The sequence below is a fragment of the Hypomesus nipponensis genome, chromosome 21, assembly GCF_054491055.1.
Source record: "Hypomesus nipponensis isolate SF chromosome 21, ASM5449105v1, whole genome shotgun sequence".
Lineage (NCBI taxonomy): Eukaryota > Metazoa > Chordata > Actinopteri > Osmeriformes > Osmeridae > Hypomesus > Hypomesus nipponensis.
The window spans coordinates 13254137-13276286 of NC_140381.1; the positions used below are offsets into that span (position 1 = coordinate 13254137).

At 38.2% G+C, this 22150-nt stretch overlaps 1 protein-coding gene across 2 annotated transcripts in view; it reads right to left on the minus strand.

Moving 5' to 3' along the window:
* Positions 1-21376, minus strand: part of myom2a (myomesin 2a) — a 43103-nt gene extending 21727 nt beyond the window's left edge. The window contains exons 1-22 of one of the 2 annotated variants that reach the window (XM_084684897.1): positions 21275-21376; positions 20487-20615; positions 19498-19590; positions 18742-18877; positions 15308-15462; positions 14645-14737; positions 13573-13661; positions 13387-13431; positions 12246-12410; positions 11997-12158; positions 10249-10390; positions 9444-9643; positions 9242-9295; positions 6256-6383; positions 5897-6080; positions 5764-5781; positions 1841-2015; positions 1497-1618; positions 880-1067; positions 661-787; positions 392-570; positions 127-241 (exon numbers count right to left, since the gene is read on the minus strand). In XM_084684897.1, the coding sequence (XP_084541023.1) occupies positions 127-241; positions 392-570; positions 661-787; positions 880-1067; positions 1497-1618; positions 1841-2015; positions 5764-5781; positions 5897-6080; positions 6256-6383; positions 9242-9295; positions 9444-9643; positions 10249-10390; positions 11997-12158; positions 12246-12410; positions 13387-13431; positions 13573-13661; positions 14645-14737; positions 15308-15462; positions 18742-18877; positions 19498-19590; positions 20487-20593 (2677 nt within the window). In that variant the 5' untranslated portion in view covers positions 20594-20615; positions 21275-21376. The remainder of the gene's footprint in view (positions 1-126; positions 242-391; positions 571-660; positions 788-879; positions 1068-1496; positions 1619-1840; positions 2016-5763; positions 5782-5896; positions 6081-6255; positions 6384-9241; positions 9296-9443; positions 9644-10248; positions 10391-11996; positions 12159-12245; positions 12411-13386; positions 13432-13572; positions 13662-14644; positions 14738-15307; positions 15463-18741; positions 18878-19497; positions 19591-20486; positions 20616-21274) is intronic. The other variant, XM_084684896.1, reaches the window with a different exon arrangement.
* Between the last annotated feature and the right edge of the window lie 774 nt (positions 21377-22150).

The following is a 22150-nucleotide window of genomic DNA, read 5'->3' on the forward strand; positions in this document are numbered from 1 at the left end:
GAAGTGAAGGACTTAAAATGAAAAATGAAAATGTGGCCTTTGCTCTTAGTGTCATATTGATGTCTGAAGATGTAACACTGGTTTGGCAGTCAACTATCAATTGAGTACAATCACAGCAGTCATTACCTGGCAAGGCCTTGGCACACACTGGCTCAGATGGCTGAGAGGATTTTCCGATCCCCTCCGCATTAACCGCTCGTACCTTGAACACATACAATTCACCTTCCTCCAGACCAGTTACCTGGGAAGTTAAACTCAAGTTAAACTTAACTCAATACACAAATACATCTTTCCTTAATATCAAAACACGTGCAATATTTTATATAGATGGTCCTAAAGTTTCAAGCCTTGGCTTACATATTGTAACCCTCGTGAAATTATAAAAGTTTACCTGCAGATAACGATGGCTAACAGCCTCTTCATTCAGGGTGACAAAGTCTGAGGAGCCTTTCTTGGCCCTATCAACAAAGTAGCCAGTAACAGCACTGGCCCCAGTGTAGACTGAGGCTTTCCATAGGATGACCAGAGAGTCACCCCTGACCTCACTGAAGCTGAGGTCATAGGGTGGGCCTAGAGGTCAAAGGTGAAATGTGAGTTACTTTTTAAATGTGATCCTGAAGTTAAGCTGATAGTATGGCCTACATGAAGAAGACGATCTACCTGGTTCTGCCATGGTCCAAGCCTCACATTTGAGGGGAAAACTGGGAGCAGAGGGGACTCCTACACCAGCCAGATTTCCTGCTTGAATCTTAAACTCGTAGAAGATTCCTGCAGTCAGATTCTCAACCTGAGAAAAATAAATACATCCCAATGAGCAGATTGAGTGGTCTGGTGGAAACAAGAGTATACAGAATCTTCTGTTCTTTTCTGAGTACTTACTGTATAGATCCTCTCCTTGGTGGCAGTTGCATTGACCTCCTTCCATGCCAGGGTGTCAGCATTACGCTTGTCAAGGTAGTAAGCATTGATCTTGGAGCCCCCAGTGTGCTTAGGGCTTTTCCAGGCCAAGGTCATGGAGGACCCATCACAGTTCAACATAGTTATGCCAAATGGTGGTCCAGGGGTAGCTGTGTATAAAAACGTGAAGTGAATAAAGTACGTAATAGAAGCCAACCACATTTTTTTTTTTTTTTTTTACCCACAAGTAGTTGTATTCTAAATATATATATTTTTGTATGTAAGGAGGTTATTGTAATCAGATTTCTAAAAAGGGGTGTCAAATTGAAGAGAAGCATTGTGGTAAATGGTCAATGTTGGTAAGTAACTGAACGAAGAGTGACATTCAGTGAATAAGTATAGTTGTGAACCTAATTTAATACACAGGGTGTGTTTAGAAACATTAATAGTAACTAGCAACATAACGAATACATACCATACTCCACTCCACCCACTAGATAAAACAATAAAGTATTTCATATATGGTACTAAAAGGAAAACAAATATTTTAAATTGATTTATAAATGTGACTGGGCTATGAGCAAGTGTTCATTCCTTACTAAGGGCAGGCTCCACAGTAATAGGTGTAGACTCCTGTGACTCATCACTGAGACCATAGACATTGACAGCCTGGACACGAAACACATAGGTTTCTCCAGGAATCAGTCCATGGACCACAAACCTAAAAAACAGCATTGACAGGATTCCCATGTTTTTTTGTTACTGTGTATTGGCATTGCACATTATTATTATTACATTTAGTCATTTATTATTATTATATATAGATTATTTTGGTATCTTGATTATACCAAAACCATAAATAGTTTACAATGATGCGTCAATGCTAAACTACAACTTGTTTTAAGTGTGACTGCAATGGAACATGGCAGGTTTAAGTGATTACCTGGTATGCTTGTAAGGCTTATGGTTGCAAGGGGCCCATTGCTTTGATCCAACAATACAAGCATCAATGTAGAAGCCCATGAGTTTATTGGGGTGTTTTGGAGGATCCCACTGGACAAACACTGAGGACTTAGTGTTCCTGGTTGCCACAACCTGACCAGGGGCAGATGGAACGCCTACACAAACAGATATTAAAGGATGGAATTGACAATAGACGTAAATTTAGGGTGGGAGGGTAGGGATATGTCCTCACCAATGTTGGTAAACATGTAATTGTCCACACCAGTAATTGCAAGTCTAAACATATTTTTGTCATTATTTTAAAATGTTCTGCTCCACATTTGGTTAACTCAAAGTCAGCGTTACTCCTGATTGGCAGGAGAGCGCTGATCACGATAGGTGTGTTCGACTTCAGGCTGCAGCCGGCTGAGAATGCCATTGGCTGCTTCAAGTCAGCCGGGCTGCAGGCAACGCCGGGGCTGCATGAAGTCAAATAGACCAATTATCACCCAACGTCACACAACTGTCAAGCAGGCTCAATGTTCATCACTGCCAGTGAGAGAGTCTGACTGAGGCTAACGTCAAAACAGTGTAACGGGGATGCAGTCTCACTCAGATTGACAGTTTTACAAATTAGAAAAATAATCGGACCAGCTGGCTAAAAGCAGAATTCCCATATCTCTTGAAAGCTGCCCTGCTCGACTTTTTAGATGTAGAATTGACTGTAAAACTGTAAAATTATGAACTTTGTGACATGACGTGAAGACATGGTTGCCACTCAACTATGCGGTCTGTACCGGGCGACATTCTCACTCAAATTTCAAAGCTCAAAGCTATGCTAGCTAGTACCTGCAAACTTGTCAAATGATTTGTTAAGGATTTGGTAAAACTGTCCCGTCCAATGTTCAAACCAAACCTACGCCCTTGAATATACAGTAGGCCTATATTCCATGGAAGTATAAAAAAAAAAAATACTTTATTCCATATTTTACATGAACTTATTTTTGAATCTTTAAATAATCCTTCATACTTTTGACCAACCTATTATTGTCAAATCATTATCTACATTATGAAAAAAACGAATTGCTGCAATGTTTCAATTGAAAGGATGTTTCTCTAAATTAAAGAAGGTGGAGGACAACAATTCAATACACCCACCAAAATTGTTGCTTACCTTCAATTAGTTAAATTAAACACATTTTGATCATATATTTTGCCATTTCTTTCAAACTACATTTGATAGTGTTAATGTCAGTTATGCATTAACAAGACCTGGTGACTGCACACAGTGTGGGTGGCCTCCATCTAATCTGGGATTGTGAATTTAAGTATACTGTCATGGCCATAAATTTTGGCAATGACAAATGTTGTGTTTTGCAAAGTTTGCTGGTTCAGTTTTTAAGGAAAATGTTTTCACAGGTTTCTTTAGAATACTGGAATCCAATAAGGCACATTTAATATTTTTTTAAGCTTTCTTGGGGCGAAAACTTTCATGATAAGCAAATAGTCCCCTCTTTTACAGCAGTTTATCTGCTCTTAAAATCCAATCCGAATGATAGAGTGATTTCACCTGGCTAGAACTAGTTCACACTTTCCCCTGTGCTGGTGATATGACTTACTGAAATTATGTTAGCAGTAATTTTATGCCAACGCCCAGCAAGCTTTGCAAACACAAAATGTATGTCGCTCCCAATACTTTTGGCCACGGCTGTAGAGTATAGAAGTTTCGGTAGCATCATCATGCATATCATCCTTTACCGTTACTATTACTAAAATATGAAACAAACATTGAATTTTTGACACCACAAGAAAAAGAAGTATAGAAGTTAAAAGATGTATAGACCTTTTTTGAAACATAAACAACAACAAACCAGTTTAGAACGCTAGTCGCTAGCCACTTCACTATCGCGTTAACATGACTAGCGCATATTACCATCAATTAACTGGCTGTGAATAGCAGCGACACATCGAATAGTGTCCCCTTACCGACCCACTGGATCAGAACGTTATTTATTTTAGATTATAATACGGGTGGTTGAAATCTAGCCTTCTGATTGGTCGAGAGTGAGTCACGGGGTGTGCTTTCTTGAGCATAAAGTATTGTACGCCTTTTTACATTTACCTTAAAAGGGGAGGGTTCTATATTAGTGCGCATTCAAAATAACTAAAAGCAGAGCCTGTTTAAGGACAGCCTTGCCACTCCCTATTAAGCCCCATTGTACCGAATTTGGTTGCAGTTCCACCAAAGTTCCACTGGGGGTGATCGCGAGCGAGTGCATGTTGAATGGGAGTCTATGGAGCTAAACGGCTACATTTGTCTCTTTCGCCTGATTGTCGTTGAGAAATCTCCGATTTGATTGTAGTTTTTGCATGTTCAACATGGATTATAGGTCAAAAGTTGAATGAACGAGTACTTATGTCTTTTGATTTCTTACAGGGTGAGTCGTTGTTGCCTATAACACGCTAGCATTCTGCTAATGAATGCTGATTGGTTAGTGAAGGACTGATACGACCAGAGCTCTTGCTTGATGGCATCCGAAGCGGAATCAGAATGTCAGAGCATTAGCAACATTAGCAACAACATTAGCAAGCCAAAAGTCTTTCTAGCATGTGTATTGACAGGAATAGCCTAACCTGTCAGCTGTGTTGTCGATGCCCTGAGAGAAAAAAGTAAGTGACCAGAGCTTGCCGTAAAGCAGTAGCTCTGGTCGTACGATGTGTATGACGTCAATTACATTTTCAAAAGCTTTTTAGAACAGAAAGTCGACTTTAAAAAAATCTAACAGCCAGCAGTGTGTATTTTTTTTGCCTCCACTTTCGAATTCAGAATTCAAATTACTAGACAAAAAATGATCGTACTTTGCTTTATCGTACTTTGCTTTAACCTTTTTATCGTACAGTACTTTGTCGCAGTGCTTTGCCGACAGCACCCTGGAATACGTACTGTATTGGCGATGAAGTACTGCCTCTCGTACCTTATTAACTATAATTTATTTTAGGCTGATCTAAAATTGATAGCCTAGCCTACCTAAGGACGGTAGAGCTATCTAATCTATCCCGATGTCTACCACTATTTCAAATAGTAGCTACTATGTTGACCCATCATCATTTTGCACCCTTATTTAATATTGAAATAACGTTGAAAAAACAACCTAAATCAACGCTATTCTAACGGTATTTCCACCAATATTAGCCACTATTGAAACAACGTTGAAATATCAAGAAGCTATTATTTACAGCAGCAACCCAGTCATCTCATTGTCCCGTTATTATAGGAAATTTAAACTTGTTGACAACTTATTCTTCCCCAATCTCGACGAACAGCCAAACACAGCAACAATTGACATTGTTTTAAAAAACGTTTTATGCCACTGTAACTTGCTCACTTATGCTTCTAAACTAGCTGACTTCCATCAAAACAATCATTCGCGTGTCTGAAACCGGAAGCTTTCAAGGGCCAAACTTGACGAATGAAAATTCTAGAATGTTCATCAAAAAAGGTCTATATTGTGTTGTTATCTGACAAACATAAGAAAAGTTGTTTGGTAGTGATCAAGTATGTATTGTCAAATCAATCTGCCCATATGGACTAATACTAATAAGTAGAAATCTACAATATATTGCCATTTCTGCCTTAATATATCATCAGAATAAAAATATATGTGCTGTGGGTACTGCAGCTTTAGTCATACTGTATGAGGCATTACATAAAAATGCCTCATACCTTATTACATAAAAATCACTTTGTTAGTACATAATCACAATGACGAGTCATGATTGAAAGAATGAAACTGAGATATAAAAAAAAAAGAAGTCTTTGGACGTTCTTAGACAGGTGACCATAAACACAAAATATTCTTTGTGAGACAGAAGTGCTCAGTTAAATTAGAATGTGTTATACATCCAGATTTCTATTTTACATACCACTAGGTCGCTCACAACCTGAAAGATATGATAATTTACAAACTATTACTTCAAAAAATTTAAATTCCTGTTTGTGTGTCTGTGTGCATGTGTGTGTCTATGTGTGTGAGTGTGTACTAAACCCAACTCTTACCATGCTCATCCACCTTCTGGATTGGATCGGTAAGCTCAGAGGCCTCACTGGAGCCATACAGGTTGACTGAATAGACACGGAACTGGTACTTTTTCCCATCTTCCAAATCGAAAACAGGATAGCGAGGGGACTGCAGTTTGACTGCTGTGTTGATTCTCTGCCAACTCTCAGTGCCTGCTATGGACTATGAAAGAGCCGTGAAGGGCAAATGAAAGGTACAGCCTACAAAAAAGACTTTCCACAGAGATTTTTTTGAATGTGAAAAAACCTTCAAACATTACTGTGGTTGAAATACTCTGTCATTTTACAGATTTATTATTTAGTCTATTGTAGATTTTGATGGGATAACTCACACACACCTTTTCAATTAGGTACCACAGCGGTGCCCGTCCACGAGGACTGGGAGGTTTCCAGCTCAGCACGATATAGGATTTAAATATCTCAGAGGCATGCACATCTGTGGGCTCCCCTGGTATAGTTACATAACCTAGATTGGGAGTGAATGTCAGTAAAGTACACTAACACTTATATTAAAACAATATTTCTCACTGTGTATAATAATATTAATATTTTTAGTGAAATTGCTATGATTGAAGTGTTAAACTAAAAATTATTATTAGAGGTAGAGATGGTTAAGATCATACTTAGCAAGAGGCCCAGAAAAAATATGTTAAAATGTTTGGGTAGGAAAAACAAAGATGCAATCTGCATAAGGGTTGTTGGTTGAATGAATGAATGTATCCTATTACTATTACCAGAATTGTTTGTTACCATGTTACCTACAAAGTCCAATCCAAAAGACAGAGCAAGATGGAGGGATTAGTTTTTAATGTGAAAGTCAAGAGTTTGGAACTACATGTTACTAGGATGTCCCCTATAATGTATTCAACTTTTATTCTTTTACCAAATGTTACAAGGCCATCGCTAGAATCTGATCCGTATTAGAATTGATTATACTAGTGCACAGTATCCGTGATGCAGTTGGTGCTTAAGATGTCAGTGAAACAGACAAATACAGATTACTTATTAGATAGTGCACAGTGCCTGTGCACGCAAACACACACATATTTCTGGAATTATAGATAGGGCACAGTGCCCGCGATGATGTCGGTAACACACAGATGTCTGTAATTATAGATAGTTAGTGCAGTGCCTGTGATGCAGCTGGTGATGACAGTTCTTCTCAGTGGCTTTGGTACCTATATTTCTCAGATCACAATTGAAATTCTCTGTCATCTCTGATGTACTTGTTAAACCTAATCTATTCTAGTCACTTATGCACTTCATAAAAGCAATTTCTCATTATTTTAAACAAATTGCCAATGAAATACATTCATGCAAATGATAAGGTAGCCTTAATTTGTCTGCTGCTTTCTACGTTAGTTTGGTTACGTTATGTTACGTTTGTGTTGGTTACGTTATGTTTACAGTTGGTCATTAGCAGACGACTGAGCGACTACAGTAAGACAGGGACATTCCCCCGAGGCAAGTAGGGTGAAGTGCCTTGTCCCAGGACACATCATTTGGCATTTCGAATTGGCAACTTTCTGATTACAAGCCCTCACCGCTCAGCCACCTGACTCCCCTGACTCCCATTATGTTGATCAAACTGTACTATATTGGTTCTCTGTTAAATTGTCTTACCACCACAAACGTCTAAACATTTAGTTCATAACAGAAGATTACATGCACAATGGTTTAGCCAGGTGTCATGATTGTAGGCCTAATTAATCATTCAGCGCTTGCATGTAGGCCTTCCGTTCTTACTAAGTGGTGTTTGCTATGTTTACATAAATGTATTTTTCCTTACAGTAAGTACAGGGACATTCCCCCCCGAGGCAAGTAAGGTAAAGTGCCTTGCCCAAGGACACAACGTCATTTGGCACGGCGGGGAATCAATCCAGCAACCTTCTGATTACTAGCCCGACTCCCTCACCGTTCAGCCATCTGACTCCCTTTAAAATAGTCTTGTATTTTCTGTATCACTTTCGCATAAATAAGACACGATAACTGACCGACATTCGTACCAGAGCCATAGAAACATTTTTCTATGCGTCTGATTTGTACAAACATTGCTTCTGTCATATGCCCGTTTATGGATTGCTATATCCAGCCACAAGAAAATGACCAAGGACGCTAAAGTTTTAGGATTAGGAATAGTGCCCATGTCTGTGATGCAGCTGGTGATTATAATGTTGTAGCACATTTGCAATGTGCAGGCAGTTTTTACATCAGTAAACACATTAATTTATGTAACCAAATTCACTGATCTATACTGAAAGTATCCACTTTATATTGTTGTTCTGTTAGCTAGCCAGCATTTCATCCATAAAGAAAACCCTTTGAAAGCATTTGATTCATATGCCAGCAGTCAGCACTGCTAACCTGGCCATATCGGTTATAAAAGCGAATTTGCTTCTAAATAACAGTAGGCTATATATTGTGAATTGCCAATTGAAAGGTTGTCCAGCAAGTGATGATGCCTAAAACAATGATAATCTAATCCCTGTTGTCTTTCTAGGATGTTGTGACTTTATGTAGTCCAGAGCCTTTAGTCTACACAGCAACAATTGCAGACAATAACCTTCCACCTACAACTACTGAAATAAACCATCCACTATAAATGTAGTATTTTTCTTTGTTAGCTAGCCAGTATTTCATCATTAAAATAGTCTTGGATTTTCTGAATTGCACTGACAAATAATTTTGTTCACGTTTTATGCCTGTTTTTGACTCGTTATATCAATATAATTTTGGCTTGCGAGAGCTATCTTAGTGCAGTTCAGTCAACTCAACATGGCTGAGTCTAGAGCGAAGATAGCAAGCCAAATTAATAATTATTTTTTAATAATAATATTTATTTTTTAAATAATTTAAAATGTATTTTCTGTCTAAATGCTTATTCAAACAATGGCCGGGTTTACCAGATTCGCTAAGAAGCTCTTAACGCAAAGAGCTTCTTAGGAGCGTTGCAAGAGCGTTCTAGAGCGTTCTTAGAACGCTCCTAAGAAGCTCTTCGCGTTAAGAGCTTCTTAACGAACCCGGCCAATGTCAATTGCGGCACTGCACTCCATTCGATTATAATAAGACACCTGCAAAATATGAACTTTGCAGAGTGCCCAGTTCTTGAGCTGATTGTGGGAAACAAAAAATATTCTTGTGTACACACACATACAGATTGCTGGCATTATTAGGGAGATTAGAAGAAATGTTATTCTGTTATTGTTGTGGTTTATGAAACATAAGGCTATTATGCAGTATCTTGAGTATCCAGTTTTCCAAAGTTTTGAGAGGATTAAATCGTTTTATGAGAGGATTTATTAGAGAATATAATATTCTTCCTACCTTCCAGGTCATCCGCTTTGATAACAACCTCATGTTTTCCATCCAGCTTAATCACTATTGCAACAACAACAAAAAAAGTCAGCCAACTACATTTCCATCCACTGTTTCCCATACTGAGTATAAATGTAATATGCATATACATGAAAATAATTTACGTCAAAGAAAGGATGGTGGTCAGAGAAAAAAGCATGCCGTGCAGTACCTTGCAGTCTCTCACTCTCAGCTGGGTCAAGGGTGGTCACTTTGTCTGACTTGCGAGAGGGCCTGCTGATCCCTGCGCTGTTCACAGCCCTGACTCGGAAGTGGTAGACGTGGCCAACACTCAGGCCGTGCACAGGGTATTTGCAAATCTTCACTGGGGCATCATTACACTGGACCCAGGAGTCACTGCCAGCTTCACATCTGGACATAAGGGCATAATTAACCATACAGACAAGAAAGTCTATGTGTAACCGAGTTGAATTGGTTAAACTCACTCCTCAGTGTAAATACTGTACACCTGTGCCATCGAAAAGCTAGCTAGTTGGTGGCTTAGCTGCTTAAAGCTGTGTTTATAGAGGAGTTTTTGAGTCTGTAAGTCAGAGGACCCGAGTTTACATCCCAGTATGGTAGAAACGAGAGGAAGCAATACTGACAAGTACTGTTACATTCGTATCATATTGATGTATACAATGTGTATCGGATCAGTGCACTGAATGTTTAGTAGGACTGGAGTGGTTTGAATTTAATTTTTTTATACCTTCAACTGGGCAGTTGGTTTCAATACTTAAGAATTTCAATAGTTATTATTGACTTCAACTGCAGTGTCAAGTTAGACATGCTTTGATGTATGTGCACAAAACTGAGAACCAAACAGTGCTTGAGGCACTTATGATATAGACACTACAGGCTTTCCCCACAGTTTCATTGAATGAAAGTATGACTTAATTGCCATCCTGTCTGTAGACAGTCCAGTTAAATAATCAGTTCTAGAGAGACTGACAATTAGGTAATTCGGAGACACCAACTTGTCTACGAAGTATCCGGTGATGGCCGGCTCACTGGTGGTGTTGGGGGGTTTCCAAGCAACCAGGACATAATCCATGCTGATGTCAAATGCTTTCACACTTATTGGTGCACCAGGCACACCAGCTACAGAGGGAGCAGCGTCTAGAGAGAAACGAAACAAGCTAATCAGGTAATAGTGAAATGGGTGGAAATCAGATGGAGTAAAATAAAATAAAAAACAACCCAATGATTTTCAAATCTCATAAACCCATCATGTCATTCACAATAGAACATATAAAACATGTCAAATGGTTAAACTGATGAATTGTACAATTATAAGGAAAAATAAGGTAATTTTCTATTTGATGGCAGCAAGACGTCTCAAAAGAGTTCGGACAGGGGAAATAAAAGGCTGGAAAAAGTAAGTATTACTAAAAATAAACAACTGGAGGAACATTTAGCAACTAATTTGGTTAATTTCAAACAGGTCAGTAACATGATTGGATATAAAAAGACTATCTTAAAGAGGCAGAGTCTCTCAGAAGGAAAGATGAGCAGAGGTTCACCAATCTGCGAAAACCTGCATCTACATATTGTGGAACCATTTCAGAATAATATTCCTCAACGTAAAATTGAGGACTAATGAATCAGGTGGCTGAGCGGTTAGGGAATCGGGCTAGTAATCAGAAGGTTGCTAGTTCGATTCCCGGCCATTCCAAATAATGTTGTGTTATTGGGCAAGGCACTTCACCCTACTTGCCTCGGGGGAATATCCCTGTACTTACTGTAAGTCGCTCTGGATAAGAGTGTCCACTAAATGTAAAACTGTTCTATGGTAAGACAAATTGAAATAATTTTGGGAAACCTTGGACGCTGCGTCCTCCAGACTAAAGAAGTGCATTAGTGCCTGTAGAATGGTCAACCTGCACACCTGGAAGGGCACCATCAATGCTGAAAGGTATATACAGGTTTTAGAGCAACATTTGCTTGCATCCAGGCCACATCTTTTTCAGGGAAGGCCTTGCATATTTCAGGATACAATATTAAACCACACCCTGCATCTGTTACAACTGCATGGCTTTGTTGTAGAAGAGTCCAGGTGCTAAACTGGCCTGCCTGCAGTCCAGACTTTTCACTAGTTTAAAACATTTGGTGGATCATGAAACAAAAATATGACAAAAAAGACCCAGGACTGTGGAGCAGCAAGAATCCTGTATCAGACATACAAGGGACAACATTCCTTTCCCACAACTCCAGAAACTGGTCTCCTCAGTTCCCAGACAGATATAGACTGTTGTTAAAATAATAGGGGATGCTACACAGTGGTGAACATGGCCTTGTCCCAACTTTTTGGGGACATGTTGCTGCCATCAAATTCAAAATTACCATAATTAATACTTTCATTATTAATTATTATTATAATTTCATAAGTTTAAACATTTGACATATTTTTTATGTTCTATTGTGAATAACATAATGGGTTTATGAGATTTATAAATCATTGTATTCAGTTTTTTATTTTATTTTACACAACGTCCCAACTTTTCTGGAATTGGGGTTGTAAATAAACGTTCTCATTAAATGTACATAAAAATACTATATACAGCATCAAGCTCTTGAGAAGTTGATAAACTGGTATATCATAGACACTAAAGCCTTACCAGTCTGTGACATTTACAAAAGTAAAACCTGTTTTCAGGTATGTACTTTCATGCACTGCATTTCTAATACAGTACTTTTTCTAAAGCAGTATATCACATGTTCCTACCTCTGACAAACAGGTAGGCACTATGTTCTGCGGTGCCATCCTTTGTCCACATGCGTAGGGTATAGAGACCCTCATCATCCTTGGCAAGGTGGGGAAGAGTAAGGCTTGCCACACCCCCACCTATCTTCATCTCTGCCAACTTCCCTGACTTCAGTAGTTTATCTGACAATATAGGTGAACAGGTACCATTTACATTTCAAAATTAAAAACATTTAAACAAAAACATTTGCAATGCTATAGTAATCTTACCATCTCTGTACCACTCGGCCAGTGGTGGCAAATTGGGTAGATCTGGGACCACTACCATTGTACATACAAGGCTGACAGAGCCACCTTCCACTCCGAACGTCACTCCAAACATATCCATCAGGGTGATCTCCAGCTTACTGGGGTGGATCACTGTCAAGTGGGGCACTTCACACCGGACAAAAATAAATGACAAACGAATATGTGAAACCTTCAAAACAGTACCCTAATACTATCAAATGCTTTACTCACACATTGACAACATATTTAATATTATAGGTGATTCATATGATTCACAATTAATTACATATAAAATCATATGGTCAAACCTGCAACATTTCATATGTCCTACGTACAGTAGCATGCACAATTATTGTGCATAAGAATATGTTATATAACTTTAAATACAAATAGTTAAGAATTTATAAATATTTTTACTAAAAAATACAAAAAGGTGTTTCTTATTTAGCTCCACTGTGTATATACTGACATTTTTTTCAGTCAATTAAAATTGGTACAGGGAGTGCTCATTCAGATATGAATTCAAGTTTACTTGAAGCCTTTGCTTCCTGGCCCAGGATCTGAACAGTACACAAGTAATTCTCACAACAGCTTCCACTGCTTATCAGTCCATAGTTATTTGTGGCCTCCCATCACAAACAAAGCCTGCCATCTCCAGGCTGAATTCCAACACCATGTTGTGCAACTTAAACAGACAGTTCATGCTGTAGAGATGTCTGCCCTTTTTCGAATATATTGGAATTAGATTGGGCTAGCTTCATGACGCTCAAAGTGCCCCAATGTAAACTTGAAAAACTCAACAGCAATGTCTCTTTCTAGAAATCATGACCTAGTTACTCAAGATAATCCACAGTGAAGAAAATCCTTTTTGTCAAGAGTTTCATGTAGGAAAAGAGTAGGAAATCTTTTCTTTGTATTTTTGGGGACTTTTAGCACCACAAGACAATCTCAATCTAGTTCCATCTTATTCAAGTGAAAGCAGAAATGTCTACAGTTACTATCTAAATTGTGACAACGCACACAACAATCTACATGAATAAAAAACTCTACAGGTAGAAGGAAAAACCTTTTGGCTTTTGTGATGAACTGTTCCTTTCACTTCCCTACCTCCTACACTTCTCACCTTGATCAGAAAGCTGAGAGTTCTCCACAGCACCTCCTCCTGGTCCTAGAGGGAAGTACACATTTGAATTATTAATGCATGACAAATCTGAAAAACAATAATAGATTACACACATTCTATTGTATAAGAGAAAGAGACGGACAGACAGAGAAACAGACAGAGATAAAGAGGATGAAGAGGACTCACTTTTGACAGTGACAGTTGCTTTGCTAGTGGCTGAGCCATGATGGTTGGTTGCCACAGCTTTGTACTCTGCAGTATCACTCACCACACACCTATGGTGAGGAAATATAGTGTGCACAATGCTCAAGGACCTATTATTTCCAATAATAATTATAGCTAAAGTGTAGTAGACAGAAACGGGTTGCGTGGCAGCAGCTGAGTAGCTGATTTGACTATCCTCTCTTTCAAAGAAAGGCACTTTGAACACCCAGAGGAAACACTCATGCCTTTGAAGGCCAACTTTTTAATCCCCAGTCAAATGTCTGATGACATGGGCTAAGGAAAGGCGACATTGCCTTTTGGAAAGTGATCTCATGCCTTGGGAACGTATCAAACAGAAGGAGCTCTGAGGAACAGACATGGTTCTGAGGGCTGCAAGGAGAGACGGAGGGTGAGAATAGAAAGGAGAAATGTGACCTTCAGCCTGGAGCAACTATTTTAAAGTCTATTTCCAAAGATAGGGTAATGTAGCCTTTTAAATTAAAGATTTGATCAATTTTAAGATTGGATAATGTTAAAGATCAGGACCTTGTTCTTAAAATGCTTTGAAAATCATTGGAGTTCAGAGGGGGTGCAAAATGAGGATTCCAGCACCGTTATGATGGAGAAGAGTTGCAAGAGAGAGCTAGGGGTTGGGGGTGGGGGAGTCATAGATCGAATGACGTGGAAGTCAGCACTTTGGCATGAACAGCTGAGACATCTTAAAGACATGTGCCAGAACAGTGGCCGTCACAGCTCAACTTTAGACTAAATATGAAATGCATCCCACAACCCCCAACTCAGACCAACTCTCAGTCAACCAAGTCCTTCACTCTAACTGGAAATAGGCCACAATTACCTCTTAAGGAGACAGTGACAAAGACAAGCCAATGGGGTTAATTTGGTTACACTCCTTTGATTGGCTCAAATGTATTAAGGAATTAAGCATTGATATTGAATATTGAAAACTAATATTGATTCTGAGTACAATAAATGACACCAAACCTGGTGGAAATACATACAAGGAATATCATTTATGGAACAAGGGAAACATTACCTGCTAATGATGAGACTGTGCACACCATACTTGCTCTCAATCTTGTACTTTCCTGGGGCGCTCAGTGGGTCGACAAGTACGCCCCCTTTGTACCTAAAATAATATTAACAATATTAACAACCAGTCACCAAAGGTAGTTTTTCACTCAATACTGAAAACCACCAACATAATTGTGAATGAGGCTAAGAATGACCAGAGCCTCAGGACTTAAAGTGAATGTCTCTTAAATTAAGAATAAAATACCTTGGTACTGGTTTATTAAATAACGATAACTAATGATGACTGAGGTGTACAGCAGTAACTTTGGATAATGATCTAAATGTAAAATATTTCAAATGTAAATGAAGAAGTTTTTAATTAACATGTGTATGTGTGTGTCCTTTGGATCATGTATATTTCTTATGAATGTCTGCTCAGGGAATCAGCAATTGCTTTTGGTAATTTTGCAGTTAGTACCAGAGAGTTGAAAAGCAGTATTGCTTATGTTACTGCTCAAGTGGGAATAGTAAAAACACCTATACCACTTAGGCAATAAAGCACTTGCAGCTCCGCTTCATGGTCAAATCTTGTGATTAGCATAATCATAGTATGACAACAAAGGTATAAGTACTTCATGTAAAATGTGTCACTATGTGTGGCATAAAGACCAATGAGAGCTCTTACCATTTGACAACAGGCCTGGGGTGACCCTCTACAGTACAGAACAGCTTGACAGGGGTTTTCTCCCAAACAGTGTGGGGCCTCAGTGGCACCAGAAAATCTGGGAGCTTGTGAGCCTCTTCACACAACTCAACTGTTTTAGTCATCATTAACTTAACCTAGAAAGAAGCAAAAGGCATGTAAGGTTTCCACACCAATAGAACATTTTCATTTTGTAATATATTTTTTTTTACCAAATGACCTTATAATAAAAGCAGATCAATTTCCATTTAAAAAAATCTACATAGATATGCTAAGTTACCATGGCAACTAATACCGGGAAACTAACCTGGTCCAGGGCAGGCCAATTGTCAGGCTAAACCTGAGTTGTTGCTTAACCGGTTAACACTTAAACACTGACCCGACAGGAATTGATGATTTTACCTCAGACTTTCTGGTGTGCTGCCATATTATCTTAATTTATTAACCACTATCTGTCAAGAAATAAAACAAAGGTTGATAGAGAATGAATTTAAACAAAAAAATCCTAAATTATATAGGACAAATGTGTTTAATTATATGGTAGCTTATTTAAAACATTTGGGCTTCTGCTATATAAAATGTGTTTAATCTAAATTATCCAAATAGAATGACAATAGCTACATCAATAGTTAACTTTACCATTCCAAAAGATTTATCTAAATCCATATGCCTCAATCCTGTATTTTCCCAATTGGAAACCATGTTTAAAAATGTATTGGTTAATGTATTAATTAATAGTCCATAGCTAATTAAAACAAAGTTTAATTGTTTTTTTTAATCAATTAAAGGTCTCATGGCATGCTGTTTTTGGATGCTTTTTTATAGGCCTTAGTGGTCCCCTAATACTGTATCTGAAGTCTCTTTCCCGAAATTCAGCCTTGGTGGAGAATTACAGCCACTACTAGCCGTCCCACAATGAGCTTTCCTTGTGCCATTTCTGTGTCTGTAGCAGTTAAATGCTATAAGGAGGAGAGAGGCGGGGCTAACTGCCATGCTTCGGTCATTTTCAAGCCATGATGTCTCTCGAGGAAAAAACTATATCGCGTAGCTCATTTTCTCATTGGCGGGCCAAATTCTCTGGGCGGGTAAAGCAGAGAAAGGGGAGGTAACTTTTCCCCTTATGACGACATAAGGGGAAAGGTTCCAGATCGGACCGTTTGAGCTTTCATTTTCTCAAAGGCGGAGAAGAATACCCAGGGCTTGGTTTATACTTATCAAAATGTCTAGCCACTGGGAGACCAAAGGCAGGCTAGGGGAACTCATTTTAATGTTAAATAACCTCTTAAAGTGACATTTTCATGCCATGGGACCTTTAAGTAAAGTTCTATAAATAAGGACCTCAACCCATGTGCGATCATCAGATGCAGGCCTATTAGAAGTTACCAGAAGCAGTCATAAGAGGACTGGTGATGGGGCCTTTGTCAACTACGCCCTAAAACTATGGAACACATTACTCATAAATATTAGGGAAGCAAATACGCTTGACATTTTCAAAAGACAGCTTTTTACCAAAGCATTTGACTAATTTGATCTCAGAAGGGTTTTATTACTTTTATTACTTGTATTATTGTTTTTATAGATTTTATGTAAAGCAGCTTGAACTGCAATTATTGTATGAAATGTGCTATATAAATCTTATTACTATCATTCTGTGTAGATCTTTGTTAATGGCGTGTCCTTTCATTGATGAACTGGTTGATGAGGGAGATGTAATACAGGTAATTTCAAAGATGAGTTTTTTTTCAAGGAAAGATAACATGGCTGTGAATATTGCTTTCTTTACCACTGCTTTAAGCTCTGGTAAATCAATCTGATCCATGTTCGGCCTCTCAGGTTGCTTAAGAATAAAGCACAGTAAAGTACAAGTTTCTTGACTTCTTGAACCTTTAGCCTGAAGCTTTAGCCCCAACACATTTGTTAAGGCTATCCAAGTCAGATTTTGGACTTTAACCCCACTTCTCCGTGTGCTTCAAAGGTCAGATTAGGTGTACTTAAAACTGTAACACCAGAAGTGTCTGTATAAGGCCTTTGAGAAGGCTACAAATTAGATATTTCCTACATAGCAATGAGCACCATATTAATATACAACATAGCTATCACCAAATTAGTTCCCCATAATATTTCTATAAAGAACTAGCCTGGCTCTGCCGTCCTATGTACTTCCGCTCAATTTCCATTTTGCTCCTGTACTTGGTCTGGGATTTCGGCATATTGGTCGGATTTTTCAAATAAACTTTTTACCGATCCAATCAGCGAACAGAGGGAGTGGCTGAGAACGATGACGTTGTGCGCTAGTTTGAGTTGTAGTTCAGTAATGGTGACAGAGAAAGATGCGAGCGAAGCTATTCGGTCCATTGTGGCAACGCTGCCGAATAATCAAAAAGTTAAAGCCGGAGCAAGAACAATCTTTGCAGAGTTTTGTTGGTGGCCATGATGTTGTGGCTCTCTGTCCCACGGGGTTCGGGAAAAGTTAGATTTTCCAGCTACCTCTGTTAGTTGTGAAGGAGTTGGCTAAGGCGAACGTTAGCAATTGGTTATGGCAGATCCAGAGTGGCTGTGGGCAGATCCAATAGTTTTAAACTTCAACAGAGTACCCGCCTTCAAGGAAGTTAACGCTTGTCAATTGAGCAATCCCAAACTCTCTGTACAAATGAAATGTATGAGAGTCTGGTTAGGACCAGGCTAATAAGGAACACCCTAATCTGATCAATTTCCATATTCAGTTGATATTCTGTTTATCTTAACTTACCAAATAGATTTTTGCATTAACTTCTTAAAATGGAATACTGTCTTCAAATTATTATTACTTTGACAATATGTATACGAGCCCAAAAATACAAACTTCTGTAGATGAGAGTCACAGAAAGCCTATTAAGGTGTATCACAATCTGGTTAGGTAGGTTCCACTCATGGCAGTAAAACATTGCAGAGGTTAAGACCGGGCCATTAAAGAGTTTACACCATGCACTTCCTGAAGATGTCTCGACAAAGGCAACAGCTTAAAGCCTTGGTCATTGACTATTCTCCCACCCCCTCTTTGGTAGGTGGTACTGAGTCTTACAGTCTCTAACAGTCTGACAAAGTTGCTACCCAAGAGCTTCTGAAAATCTGGGAATCCAGTCTTCGTGTTTAACATTTACAAGACCACACTTCTTACATGACTATAAACTCTATATATTCCATACAACATTGTCCCTATTTTACATTCCCTGCAATATTTATATTTATTGTTAACAATTCCATGGATTCTACTCAATCTGCAAAAAGGTAAACAATTACTCTCTTGCTACCTACTTGTACATTTATTTTCTATATGTTGCCATGTATCTGCCCCTGTTTATATTGACATAGAGACTAGTACATGCTAAACGTAGCATGACAAAACATTGACCACAAGACATTTTATACTTCTTTACCTCATTCTTTATAGCAATGTTCTCCACTTGAGTCTTAGTTGCCACTCTCATCCTGTGGAGTTCCTGCTGGATGGCAGCAAGCCCTTTCCCAACATGGCTCGACACACGCTGGTACTCCTCTACCTCATCAGCGTTCCTAGACATCGAGTAGACATCAAATCTCATTATCCTCTACATTGGTAGAATTGTATTTCTTACTGTCTACTTTCAAGATCCCATACCTTAATTTACCATATTATGAAAGAATAGATAAACTAAGTATTGAATTAGTACTGTAATATTACAAACCAATAGACAGTATATTAGTTCAGCTCAGGTAGAACAATTTAGCTAGTATAAACTTCTCATTGTTTGCCACTGTCACTTTCCTGGTATATCAGTATAATTGGACTCACTGGATCTAAATGACTGAAAATGTGTTTCTAAAAAGGGCCCTCGACAGACAGCAAGATGGCTGCAGCTCAGACCTGATAGGGTCCACAATTACTTAATCATTATTACCTTCAAAATTGTGTTTTGCATGAATGGGTTATAGTCTGCTCATTTCAGTGAAACAATTTAAAATCCGACCAAAAATGTTCCTGTAAATAATCTTAATGTATTCTCTCTACGACAAAAGGTTTTTTTCATAGTCAGTAAAGAGGATGCTGGTGGTCTTTTTGCTAAGCTGTCATCTACTGAGTGTAGTTCAGTATTTCCTTACACCTAAAATAGCATGACATATGGTAGCACGGAGCTTTAGCCAATTGGATCTACCTTTGCCGGAACATCGGTATCGTATAGGTTGGTTCTGCCATAGCCTCTGTGGCCTTGGCCTGCACCTGGTTCACTGATTTAGAGCTTGATTTCCTGTGGAGAGCCAATAACAGAAATTAGAAATATAGTTAGTAATGCATCCTTGCCTCTACTACTTCAGAAACTAAACTATGTTGGACTATGGGATTGTATTTAAATGTATAATATAAGTGTAATCCTTTTTATACGGAATGCAAAAGGTGACAATAGAAGAAATCACATTTTGAATTGAATAAAAACGAATAACACTAAATTCCCTTGGATCTCTCCATAATAGGTTTTATGCGATTTTCACAAATCATTTTCATATTAAAACATTTAGAGCAATAGTTTATTGATAAATGTATTGACATGTATTGAAATGTATAAATAAAGTTAGTTCATTTGGGTTTATGAAGAGACAAGGTTTTGAGATTGTGTTTACAATTTGGCTCTATACATATGAGTGAGACAAAAGAAAGCACACTATAAAGTATAGCATATGACATTGGCTATAAACAAAACAATGGCCAAAAAAATGGATTTCACCAAATCCTCAACTAGCATTTGCAGAGTGAGAAATCCTGAAGCTTGAGGCTCCACTTGCATAAAATAACCGTGGACTTGAGCTTCAAGCATCATGCAAAGTGTCACCACTAAATGGTTGGTGCAGTTGGAAGTTTGGGCAGCCCTGAAGCAACGCATGAAAGGAACTTTCAGCCATATTGAAGCCTGCCAAAAATGCAGAGCATCAGATGGTTAATGGCTAATGGTGGATAGTTGAAATTAAGTGCTATGGGTCTTTTGAGCACCTGCAACACCTTGAAAGAAACTAACATTGATCTCCAAGCACCCACCCTCCATAGCATCAAACTTTTAAATATTTGTACATTCAATGTTTCCGCCATCACAATAGCTCAAAAATGTACAGCTATGCTCAAATGTGCAGCAAGTTAACTCTGACACCCTACCTTGAGGTGTGCTCCTTGACAACATGCTTAGAGTGAATACTGCGATAATCATTGCTGATTTGGGTCACATGCTTCTCCTGATATAAAGGCATGACTTTGGTAGCCATGTCGGGAACACTTCAAGGAGACCTGGCAAAACCAGGTGAAGGAAAGTAATAATAATAGTTTACTAATACATTACATGCTACAGAATGTTTTTGAACAAAGTATTGTTCTTTGAAAGGGGTATTTTAAATTAAGAATACAAACTACACTTTGCCTGGGATGCGGTAGTTATTTACGAATCAATTTTCAGTCATTACAATGGATTACCTTGAAATAGTTTTACTATTTAGGCCTACATAATACTACACGGTTGCTAACAGGAAAATACATTAAACAATTACATTAAACAACGCCAAATACATTCATTAGGCATATGTTATTTAATTTCAATAACGAATATGACAAACATTTTTATTTTCCATGGTGTTTCACGTGTCCAATGCATGATAATTATCTCTAATCATCAATTATTTCCAAAAAAAAGGCATAAACTCAAACTAATTCAAGTCAGCGACCTCTTAATTCACAGGCATGTAACTACCACCCAAGTGAAAGTGTTAACCTACAGTGTTAACCTACAGCTGTTCTCACAACCCTTTTCCCTCAGCGAAGACAAAAGGTATTTCCCAATATCACGATATCTACAAACCAAATGTCAGTCTGTTTGAGACATTTATTAGTACACATGAACACGGGCGTAGAACTGTTTAATATAAAATATACGAATATGAAGAGCGACTTACCCCCAGAGATTAAAACAGCGCAAAGCAGTGGTAGACCAACTTGATGCCACTTGGGAAGCACTTGCTGATGGTAACAAAAATATTACCCTGACTGTAGGAATGCAGTTCCCCTTGTCCGCCCCATATATGGTTGCACTTCAGACTATATATAGCATTTATCCAAATTTTCGTGTTGCTTATTGTCTTAGTACTGCAAATAGTAGAATCACTCTTTTATAGGAGAATGCCAGTTTATTTCATGGATAAAATAGTGGATTATTTAGATTTTTTGGAATGAGTTGAAGAAATTGATGCGACATGTAGGCTAGCGTATAGTGCACTGTACACATTTGTGTCCAGGTGATTGCCCTGTATTAGAAGATTATGCTGTTTGCGAAATTGTTATTTTAGAATCGATAATATTGGTTTTTGAGTTCAATTTGCATCTAATTGCTGGATCAACTTCTCAATTGTATGGGATCCCTATGGACTAAAATCTTCAATGCTGACTGCATGCACATTTTCATAATTGTGTGTGTTAAGCGATTGTATTAACTCGTATTTACTGATAGGATTCCTTTTTAGGGTTGATGCAAATTATGCGACCCATACACTTGTCGGTAGCTATTTTTAAACACCCAGATAAAGTTAAGTGTAATACCAATACACAGTAACATAAATCTATGTGAGCCAGTGGGTTGTTACCATTTGGCAGGGATTATAGATCACAGTAACTGTCTCTTGAAAATGTATGATATCATTACAGTAGTTTTCTGTGTTATAATTTTAGTCTTTCATCCATCTTTATCCAGATACTATAAGTATATGTTGTATCTTTATATGTTATATCTTTTCAAGATAGAAGAGGTGGATAACTACAAGAATGCAAAAACAATG